Source organism: Danaus plexippus, chromosome 17 (genome assembly GCF_018135715.1).
Source record: "Danaus plexippus chromosome 17, MEX_DaPlex, whole genome shotgun sequence".
Classification (NCBI taxonomy): Eukaryota; Metazoa; Arthropoda; class Insecta; order Lepidoptera; family Nymphalidae; genus Danaus; species Danaus plexippus.
Window position 1 is genome coordinate 9,798,489 of NC_083548.1, and position 12,051 is coordinate 9,810,539.

Genomic DNA, 12,051 nt, shown 5'->3' on the forward strand with positions numbered 1-12,051 from the left:
ACATATTGTTTATGGATTTTAGGTAACCCATACAATTTTGGAGGTTTTGCACACGATGGTATCAAATCACTCGTACCATCGTCATTCGTCAAAGTCACTACTTGTCGTTAGGAATCATGACAATACTTTGGGACATACTGTTTATAGGAAACCCACACACATGGACAGGTACCTCAACGGTAACTCGCACCACCACCCTATACAGTTAGCTACCGTTGGCAAATCTTTGTTACAGAGAGCCCAACACCTTTGTGATGCTGACCACCTAGAGGCCGAGCTGCAGCATGTAAAACATGCTCTCACCATCAACAACCTGCCCGTGCCTCGCCAGCATCGCAAGAACCACCTGAAGCCACCCACAGTTGAACGACAACCTGCGATACTACCATATGTGAAGGGAGTTACTGACAGAATAGGCAACATCTTGAAGAAGGTTTCCATTAAAACTATTTACAAACCACATAAGAAAGTGAGCCAATTCTTGAGACCAATCAAGAGTAACATTCCTTTACAACAAGCGGGTGTATACAAACTCGACTGTGACTGTGGCTTGTCATACATTGGACATACGAAGAGGAGCATCGGTACAAGGGTTAAGGAACACATCTCAGACATCAAAAGCAGGCGCGTGTCGAAGTCAGCAGTGTGTGAACACACAATGGACAAACCAGGCCACTACATTAGTTTTGATAAACCTCAAATCCTCGCTCGGGAAGACAAGTATATACCGAGATTAATTCGCGAGGCTATTGAAATTAAAAAACATCCCAATTTCAATAGAGAAGATGGCTGGAATCTATCAAACACCTGGGACCCCGTTCTTAAAAATATAAAATCCCAAGTCCGAAACCACACCGCAGGACTTCAAGACACCGTGAGCGCATTCTGTCGACATTCAGAGCGGTACGCCAGAAAATTAAGAAATCGATGGCGGTAGATGAATAACAAGGACCAACTGACAAACATTCACACCTCGTCTGCCCGTGGTCACGGTTGCTACAAAGTAACCGAAACGTCGGGATTATGTAGTTTTTAAATAATAAAATCCGCGTAGTAAATCCGAATAATACATACTAGTATCATTTAAATTAATTATAGTTTTTACCTAATACATACTTATATTAAAAAGTGTTCACAGTTCTTTCTTTACTTTAACTTATCATTGTCGGAAGTTCATTTCGTCTTGTAAGCAGAGTTCTATCTAGTATTTTAATTGTTAATGCTCAAACTGTTAACATACACATTAAAACTTTTTCAGTAGTGTTCATGATTTCATGATCTTTAATTTGCACTGTTCGTAAATAAGACATGCGGAAATTATAACTTGAGTCAGTTATTTTCAAAGACGTCATAAACTTGAAGAGTTTAAATTAATACAGTATCGAGGAATTCAGTCGTATTTTAATCAATCATCAACTAGGCAACTTTGGCTAGGTTAGCTAGGCTAGGTCAAATTGAGAAAATACAGTATTACCAAAATCCCATGTAAAGACGAGGATTATGTTTACTAAATCTGATTAAGTTAAGGCACCTTTTTACCTCTATTTTGTCAAATATAAAAAATATTTCAAGTGCCGAAACGTGATATTTCCACAAATCGGTCCGAATAGCAAAAAGATTATATCATTAGAGAATTTTTTTTAAAAAATCCTGGTTTTTTATCTGAAAAACAGCTTTGTACGTGAAACAGGAAGGAAGCTTCCAGCACCGACATAACTCAAAACATTTTACCAGGAGAACATGAAACGATAGAGGTAATAGTATTCAGGGAGCGTCCTCTATCCCTCTTGGTCGTCAGTATCGACGTACAGCCACAAAAGGCAATAGATCTATGGTGATAAATCAGGGGAAGAGCTAATAATCCAAGATTTTTACGTACGTTGCATATTAATGCTAAAATGAAGAGAATTTTTTAATGTGGCAAAAAAATTTACCCACAGAAGGTGCCTGGCATTATTAATTTGAATTTTTTTACAATATTTCTTACAACACAAGTAAGTACAATTTTACTTACCTGTAGTAGTACTCACTTTTTTGTTAATTAATATCATCGCATCAATAGGATAACCAGTGACGTAAAAAAAGAAGACTACAGTGGTAGGTATTTTAGAAATTCCCCGGTGCAGATTAGACTACTTATCCGTATCCAAATCACTGTAGAGAAAGAGATGATTTTGGAATAATAATTTCATTGTATTTCAGTGATGACCAAAGTATTTGTCAGCATTGGTAATCAACTATTTACAAAAATATATAAAGTGATGAATACTTAGACTTTTCTGTGCTATAATAATTAATCATAGTTTAACTTCTTCGATGTTTTCTTATTTCTAGCAGGAATGAAGATTTTGCTTTCAAATTCGTGCTCCTCTGGTAATAATATTTGAAATCATGTGACCTTCATATCAAGCCAGCTCTTTCTTCTCAACTTTTCTATATTTGATATTTCATGTTAAATTAGGTATATTATTTTTTTTTTCATTTTCATTTAATACGAAGATCTTCCATTTAGGTAATAACTCCCATTTATTTATTATACACATTACATACTTTTAAATATATGACGGCGTAATCAGAAAATATCGTATAACTACCTTATTTTAAGAAATTTATTTGATGTTTTGATTATATTTCTTTGTTTATATTTAAATGTGTTCGTTTATTTATGTGATTATATTTAGTTGATAAATATTACAAATGTAATTTTAAAAAGAAACTCAATTTATTTTAATTTTGCTAAGAGCCGACGCTAACGTCAGTTAGATTGTCGAGTGGGGTTGCTAGTGGCGCCAACGTCGTAGCAGTCACCAAGGTATGTAAATGGGAGCAGTCGCATTGTAAGGGCAGTGTTCACTTGGACACGCTGTTGGACGCACACTCGCCAATCCACGTGGCTCAAATTCATAATTGCTATTCTATAATAGTAAATTACTTACGTGGTGTTAATCAAATAGTGACAAGTGAAATAAAGTTATTGCAAAGTCTATTGAAGTTTTAATCATTGGATTGCAATATTAGTGGTTCACAAGACCCTAATGGGCTCGGCGATCCGACATATATTTAAAAAATACAATGACTTTCTCTTCTCTGCTTTTAGATCGATACCAACAATTTCTAACATCCTACCAGTAAACCATGGAAACGAAATGTGATATATAGTGATTAACTAATTTGCCTTTTGTCCCGCCTAAACTCAAATAATATATGAATAATAATAAATTTATGATGGATGCTCTACCTTTTTCCTGACATATTTATGACAGAAAACATAAATACATGCTTATATGATAAAATATATACGTACACACAAAGAAGAGCTGTAAAGTGGAAATAAATAAATTAATTTTTTTATAAAGAGGCATTTTAAAACCAGGAGGTTACGCCGTCACAACTCATAACATCTTACCAGGAGGACATAAAGCCTAGCGGGCGATTTTTCACCAAAGGATGAAAGTTAAAGTCAGCCTTTTATTATATCCAACATACCGTGTTTTTTGTTTGTAGTGAAGTCAACAGTGGAAGCTTTTGGGTAGTTTATAGTTTATTTAAGCGAACTAAAAGCAACTAATTTGATACATAATTCCTGAAATACATACATAATATATTCCTCAGTTCAATTAAAACGGTTTTCTTTATGATAACTCCAGTATATGTTAGATAGTTCTTTGAATCTAAGTCATTTTAATAATATAATTAAAAGTGCATCAATTTGTGTATTTACCCTTTGTGCGTTACTAACAAGGTCGCCGCACAAAAGACACTGTACTTCCTACAGCTTAGAATATCATGTTGTTAGATTTTTCTCAATCGTATTTTTAGCTACATATAGTTATTGTAAGAAATAATATTATGGAAAGTCACTGAAATATTTGAATACTGGAAAACTCAATCGTCATGAAGGCTATCTATCGTCTGTAGGTTGTACAAAATCTGGATCACTTAAAACACAACCAACTTAAATAGGAAGAGAGAGAGAGAGGCTGCCTTCTCTCTCCCCTCCCTGCCGCAGACGTATTGGGCGCCGAAGGGTGGCCGAATTCCGGCCACCATAGAGCGCGGCCTGTGGACGGCAGATTCGGGGCATCGTGTCGTCCGAACAGTTGCAGGCTTCGAGGCGGCGGCCTGTGTTCCGCGCACGCACATAGTTGAGTCCTGTGGCCGGGTGACGGCCGCAGAGTGACTGACGGGGCCCACCTGACCATCTGGTGGGTAAATACTTGTCGGGGGGGTGGCGACGAATGCTTTGGCGATATCCGCCCCTTTGACATATGGGTACATGAGGAACACGGTTCGGTTTTAAGTCAGTAAGAGTCTGAGTCTGAGTCCCCTTCGCCCTTCCCCGAGGGCGGCGGGGCGCCATAAGGATTTTCCAACCCGACACCAAAAAAAAAAGTCTTTGAGATATAACAAAATAATATATGGTGTAATTGTGTACCTAACTTTATTATGATCAAATCTAACTAACATATTGATACCATGTATTTACTCTTTACCTTACGCAGATCAATCGGCAATTCTCTCCTCAGTCATCCTTCATCTCTCTCATGCACACTGCTTGACTTTTCTGAACTCCTGGTCTCCCGTACAGTGATATAAACGTGACTAGCAAGTTGTTTGATGACGTTGTAGTAGTGACGTCGTCGCAATGTTATTTATGTTGGTATTTTATTTAAACTCTGAATAATTTTAATATTCTTCGAAAGTAAACTATATAATTTTGTTTTATGAAAAAAAAAAGGTTTAATTCACATATTGTTTAAATGAAACTAGTATTATTCGGATTTACTACGCGGATTTTATTATTTAAAAACTACATAATCCCGACGTTTCGGTTACTTTGTAGCAACCGTGACCACGGGCAGACGAGGTGTGAATGTTTGTCAGTTGGTCCTTGTTATTCATCTACCGCCATCGATTTCTTAATTTTCTGGCGTACCGCTCTGAATGTCGACAGAATGCGCTCACGGTGTCTTGAAGTCCTGCGGTGTGGTTTCGGACTTGGGATTTTATATTTTTAAGAACGGGGTCCCAGGTGTTTGATAGATTCCAGCCATCTTCTCTATTGAAATTGGGATGTTTTTTAATTTCAATAGCCTCGCGAATTAATCTCGGTATATACTTGTCTTCCCGAGCGAGGATTTGAGGTTTATCTAAGAGATCTTTCTTCCAGAGAGCCCAACACCTTTGTGATGCTGACCACCTAGAGGCCTATGTAGAGGCTATGTAGTTTTAAATTTAAATAATAAAATCCGTGTAGTATATGCGAATAATACTAGTTTCATTTAAATGAATAAAACTCGCGAAAATCTTAGATCTCAACTGTAATTAAGTTAGATACGAAATAAAGAAGAAACTTTCAAAGTTGTCTAAAATAATACAGGAGCAGCAGAGAAACTGCTTCATTATTCTTAATGCTACCTAACCTGAAGATTCGGACGTGTACAAAAATAATCGTATAAGAGCAACATAGAATTATGAGGGTGTTGTTCTATCAAAGCGGATGAAATTTAAATTTGTAGTTGTGTGTTTGTGTGTGAGTGAGTGTTTCGGTGAGTACTCACAGAAATTGGTTTTTATCGTGCTTGGTTCAAATAGTTAAATTTATTAAGAGATTTTATTTAGAAAAAAATAAATAGACGACAGGATAATTAGTAATTGAGTTTAAGATATTGTTATTCTAATTAAATCTCATAATGATTTGTTTTTTTTTTTATTTTTTAATGATTGAATGAATTAAACTTTCAATAATATAGGAGAAGAGCTATATTGTGAATGAAGTGAAGTAAACTAATTAATATTGTAATTGTTGTTATTCTAACTTATTTTCAACATAATATAAAATTAATAAATATAAATAAAAAGATTACAACCGCTCGATAAGACAGACGGACACTACGTAAAACCGTAACAACGCTAAACATCTGACCAGGAGAGTATGAAATCACAGAGATAGGAGTATTTCAAGAGCATGCGCCGCGTCCTTTGCTCATCAGTATCCATGTAGCACTGCAGGACAGCACTTGTGTCATATGGGAAGCAACTTCCTACGTCAAAAATACTGAACTGCAACTAGAGGCAGTCACACCAGGGACGCATAAATTATCTAAATGTCTGTACTAATATTAAATAACTCTTATTTTATTTTACCTGGGGAGCACTTACTGTCTGCTTCGGAATTTGACTTCGTGGAACAGTTAAATGGTGCTAAACTTTATCGTGTCTCATGTTCCGTCATATATCAAGATTAACGGACCTCGTAATATTGGACTTTTATTATTGTGGTCTTTTTTTTAATATATGTATCTTTTAGACAGAATATGAGGTTGTTGTAAATGATTTAAAAAGGATTTAATAAGTATTGTCTAGAAAATTTAAAATGTAATAAGGGATGTACCTGATCTCTTTCTACACGTGTTTATAAGTACATCTATTTTTGCTAAGTGCTTTTTGCTATTTGAAGAGATATCTAAATCATATAAATAAAGTAAATTAAAAAGTGAAGTTTTAGTTATCCCGTATGTTTCATTGGTGTCGTAAGACCGCCGTAACTCAAAACATCTTACCAGAGGAACATAACGCCGTGCAGGTCATGTTTGGAGGAGATGAAAGTGAAATTATCATCTATTATACAGATGTACATATCTGCTAAACTTTCCCTTTTATTTTAAACTAGGAGATCTATATCTTAGGAGAGTTATGATATCCTGGTAATTCTGTCTCTGAAGTGTTACGCAATCGTATAACGATTAAAAAAGTAAGTCACGTTCTTTTTCCATTCTGTTTCATTTATCCCCACACTGTGATTTGTTTTGTATCTAACACACGAATAAATTCATAATTCATTAATTACTCATTTTATAAGTATAATTTATTTTTATTCTGTTCAGTATAAGTTTTTATTAATAACTTTCTCTTCAGTAAAAGACCGTTCCTCCTTAAGAGTTGGCAACACTCCCGCAACGATTCCGAATTTCCAAAGTCGATGGGTGGCCATATAGCATTTTTTATCAGGTAACTCCTCTTTTCAAAATCTAATTCTTGAAATAAGATCGATTGTTAATGTGACCAACAGGACAGGCGCAAGTCTTTTAGTCTTTTGTAGAGGAATTTAGCCGTTGTACCTCTCCCTTCCACTTCTACCGCGTACAAATCCACGACGAACCTATTTGGAGTGAGTTTGTTAGTGAGCTCGTAATATTTATTTACCTTGATGGTATGGTCTTTTTCGATTTTGGTTTACAAAGGAGCCATAAGCTCTATTATCATAAAGCGCTTTAAAATTTGCGAAAACGTAAATATGTCTGATCTGGAGGCCGACGCACAAATATCCTCTGGGTTTTTGTATCCACTTAATGTTCCTTCTAGCTACAAACGCCGACGAGGACAGTGTACTATCATTTTCTTCATTCTTTTCCTTTAGTCTCTCCTCTTCGATTAGCAGCCTGGCCACTAAATTATCAAATGTTTGCCTAACTTTAGGTGCAGACTCCCAGACCGAAACAAAATGTTTATACTCGTTCGGTAAACTAATTAGCACTTTAGTTATAGCGAACTTCTCTGAGACTTCCTCGCCCAACTGTTTTAGCTGATTTTGTATTTCCTGTATTTTAGATAAAAATACAGACATTTGAACTCCTTTTTCATTTATATATATTGGAAAAATCGCTGCTGGATTATATGAATACTCGTCTCTGACTTTTGTTCATATACACTGAGAAGCTTCTTCCACATTTCGGCTGAAGATGTACATGTGACAAGATGTAACATAACATCTTCAGACTATCACAGTGACATGTCAGTGTACACACTTGCTCCGCATAATTTCAATTTTAAGAATATTTAAAGTGTATGATTTCGCATTTAAGTTAAGTGATTACGGGAAACTTTTGATGATCATTGTGTGTTATTGTTGTGCAGTGTGTCTTATCTGCATATCACGGGAATGTCAGTGATTTCTCTTCTCGTACAGTAGTCGGTAATCCTTGGCTTATTATAATTTTTAAAGTACCCCAAAGTTCTAAAGTGACTAGTGTATGGACCATATCTAAGCGAATTTTAAATAAAATAACATTACAGTGATAAAATAGATAGTACATAGTAAAGTTATTTGTGTGGAAATTAAAAGTGATAGATTGTTAGTCAATGATCAATAACAGTTTAAAATAAGTTCGATAAGTTCATTAATTGAAGGAATCTGACGCTGGCCTAACGGTTGCACGTTTAATCCATACTCCGACAAACCCGAGATCAATTCCACCAAATTCTAAAACATTTTATAATTGATATTTATATTTTGATAGTAAAATTAAAAGTAAAAAGAAAAAGGTCAAATAATTAAAAACAAGAGAATCTGGTATTTGTAATAAACACTGCGCCGATCATGCCTAAAAAGTATATGTCAGATTATGACAATGTTACTACCAGAACTAAAGACAATAAAGACCAAATTATTACTACATCAAATGTCTCGATGCAGGAAGTCCGCGACGTCGTGCGCGAGGAGCTCAAAGTCGTATTCGACATATATAGAAAAGACATGTTGGAGCAAATTGAAAACAAATTTCAAAAAGTGCTAGATAATATGGCGGCAATTAATACTTCTATTGAATTCCTGGAACGTAAATATGAGGACGTTAAGCAAGAAATGGATCTTAAATTTGAAAGTATAAAAAATCTACAACAAGAAAATAACCGTCTTCGAACTGACGTGAACGACTTGCAATCGCGACTATCACTAATGGAACAGCAATCTCGGGCCTGTATCGTTGAGGTGCAGTGCGTACCGGAATTCAAAAATGAGAACCTAATTACTACGTTAAACCAAATAGCATCGGTAATTAAATGCGAATTAGACAAAAAAGACGTTATAACGTGTACTCGAGTCGCGAAATTAAATAAAGATTCACCCCGTCCAAGGTCTATTTTGGTGAAGTTCAGCACTCCGCGTGTCCGGGATACTTTCCTTGCTGCGTCGATGGAGTTTAATAGGAAAGCTAAAACAATCTCCGATAAATTAAACACAAGTCATTTGGGAATCGGAGGTGATAAGAGGCCTGTGTACATATGCGAGCATCTAGCGCCGGCGGTTAAAGCGCTCCACGCTGAAGCAAGACTGTATTCTGAAAAACTTGGATACCGCTTCGTATGGACAAAAAATGGCCGAATCTTTATGCGAAAGTCGGACAAGTCGGAATACGTATATGTTAAAAATCGTGAAGTTCTTAAGAATCTTAGATATCTATAAGTAATATTGTTGTACAACGCTGGTTTTTTATTTTATTATTACTATAATATTCACTGTTTTTAATTGTTATTACCAAAATATTAGAGGAATTAACACAGATATGCAAGATGTACGTAACCAGGTTTTGAACAACAACTTTGACCTTGTACTGCTGACGGAGACTTGGCTGAATGGTAGTGTCCTTGACTCTGAAGTTTTTGATGGCAGATATACAATTTATCGCAGGGACCGCGAAACTAGTATTAGGTCATCACACAAAAAGTCTGGAGGTGGAGTCCTCATAGCGGTTTCCAATAAATACTTCTCCAGTCGTAGCATGGATTTGGAAAGCGATTGCGAGGATTTATGGGTCTCGATACAGATGGGGGTGGGCAGATATAGACAGACTTTACATGTGTGCACTGTGTATTTGCCGCCTCCCGTAAATATTCCACTCCTAGAGGCATTTGTCAGGAAAGTGAACAGTACCATACCCGCACTTCGAAATGACAATAATTCTTTCTTGTTGGTTGGTGATTTCAATTTACCTAGCATAGTTTGGACGGATTCTGGTAGTAGTATTAATGGCAATAATAGTGCTTTAAATAGTATCTTTATCGATTTTTTAAATTTCAACTCCCTTTTTAAATTTAATTGTGTAAAAAACAATAAAAATAAAGTGCTTGACTTAGTACTCTACGACAGAAACGACAGTGACATCAAAGTGGAGGAATGCTTCTCACCTATTCGTAAAGTCGAGTCTTTGCACCCTGCTTTGAATATCGATGTAAGTATAAAAACTCCTCACAAGCTATCCAACTCTCGAAACACGTCAGTGAATAAATACAACTTTTTTAAAGCGGATTATGCGAAAGATATATCTTCTCTTGACAGTGTCAACTGGTTGAGTGAATTCCAAGATTCTTTTAGTGATGTCAATAAAATGCTGGATATATTTTCTGCAAAACTTTCAAATATTATTAAACTTCATGTCCCAAAAAAACAAAAATCAAAAACATTGTACCCGGCTTGGTTTTCTTATAACTTAATTAACACATTAAAAAGAAAAAATAAGTACCGTATTAAAGTGAAAAAGTATAACAATCCTCTTGACTTAGTCGAATTTAAGTATCTCAGAAGAGAGAGTGAAAATTTAATGAAAAAATGCTACGACAATTACATAGAGTCTGTCGAAGACGCCATATCCAAAAACCCTAAATATTTTTGGACCCACATAAAAAACACACGCAATAGAAACAATTTATATCCGACAAGGATGGTCTTAGGTGATTTTGTAGCGGAAAACAAAAATGACATATCAAACCTGTTTGCCACTCATTTTTCGTCGGTATAACAATATTATTATCCGTGAAAGTGACGAACCCAAAACTTGCATTGCGAATATTCGTCTTTCACAGGAAGATATTGGAAAGAAGCTGAAAGGGCTCCACACTAGTAAAGGATCGGGTCCCGATGATATTCCCCCGATTTTCTTAGTTCACTGTGCTGAAGTGCTGTCATTCCCATTGTATGTCATCTACAATGTCTCTTTAAATACAGGCGTCTTCCCCGATAAGTGGAAGGAAGCTAGAATCGTTCCCATTCATAAGGGCGGTAAGCTGGAGTTAGTGGATAATTATCGCCCAATCTCTATTTTGTCGACAATGTCAAAGGTCTACGAATCTTTGGTTTGCCAACATATTTCTATCTATGTCAAACCGTATCTCAGTATACATCAACACGGTTTTATATCTGGGAGATCTACGAACACAAATTTAATAACATACGTCCACGAAATAATTCTGAACTTAGACAAAGGAGCGCAGGTAGACACTATTTACACAGACTTTTCAAAGGCCTTTGACAAAGTCAATCATAATATATTGCTGGAAAGACTTAGATCGTTGGGTATAACGGATAGTTTACTGAAGTGGTGTGGTTCATACCTACGGTTGAGACCTTCGCGCGTTGTGATTGATGGAGTCAAATCTGAGTCATTTATTGCGCACTCCGGGGTACCACAGGGGTCCAATCTGGGTCCTGTATTTTTCAACATATTTATAGACAGTCTATGCTCTAAATTTAAATATAGTAAATTTTTTCTTTACGCGGATGATTTAAAGCTAATTCGTACAGTTGACGCTCAATCCGATGTATTACTTCTTCAAAGGGATATCGAGTCTCTTGTTGACTGGTGTGTAGCTAACAGCATGAATTTAAATATAAACAAATGCTTTTACATGAAATTTACAAGGAAGAAGCAGTCTATAAAAAGTGAATACAAAATACTTAATGCTGTTGTTAAAGAGGTTGACACTGTTCGTGATCTTGGTGTAATTTTTGACCCAAAAGTGCAGTTCACAGAACACATAGACCATATTGTTAAAGCAGCTTGGAGGAGTCTAGGATATGTAATAAGAAGGGGAAAGGAATTCCGTAAGACCTCGACAGTCATTACTCTCTACAACTGTTATGTTCAAAGCAAACTCGAATATTGTTTGGTTGTGTGGTCACCACAATACAAAGTACATGTTGATAGGATTGAAAGGATCCAAAAAAAATCACAAAGTTCCTTTCGTATCGTTTTGGTGGTAATTCTTGTGGTAGGAACTACGTTGATAGTTTGCGGGAGTACCGAATGTTGCCATTGTCCGGCCGCAGACAACTCATCGACATGACCTTTTTGCACAAACTTTTAAACAATAAAATAGATTGTTCCCAACTTCTCTGTTTAATTGGTATTAACGTCCCATCTAGAATGCCTAGACAACATATTTCATTATTTTGCATTCCTCGAACTAGGACCCGGCTGGGAAGAAATTCTCCTG

The 12,051-nt window shown here is 36.0% G+C and overlaps 1 protein-coding gene across 1 annotated transcript; it reads left to right on the plus strand.

The window, feature by feature from the left end:
• Positions 1-8,380: 8,380 nt before the first annotated feature.
• Positions 8,381-9,244, plus strand: LOC133319322 (uncharacterized). Its single transcript, XM_061523296.1, has one exon. It carries the CDS (start codon positions 8,381-8,383, stop codon positions 9,242-9,244), a length of 864 nt encoding a protein of 287 aa, XP_061379280.1.
• Positions 9,245-12,051: the final 2,807 nt, after the last annotated feature.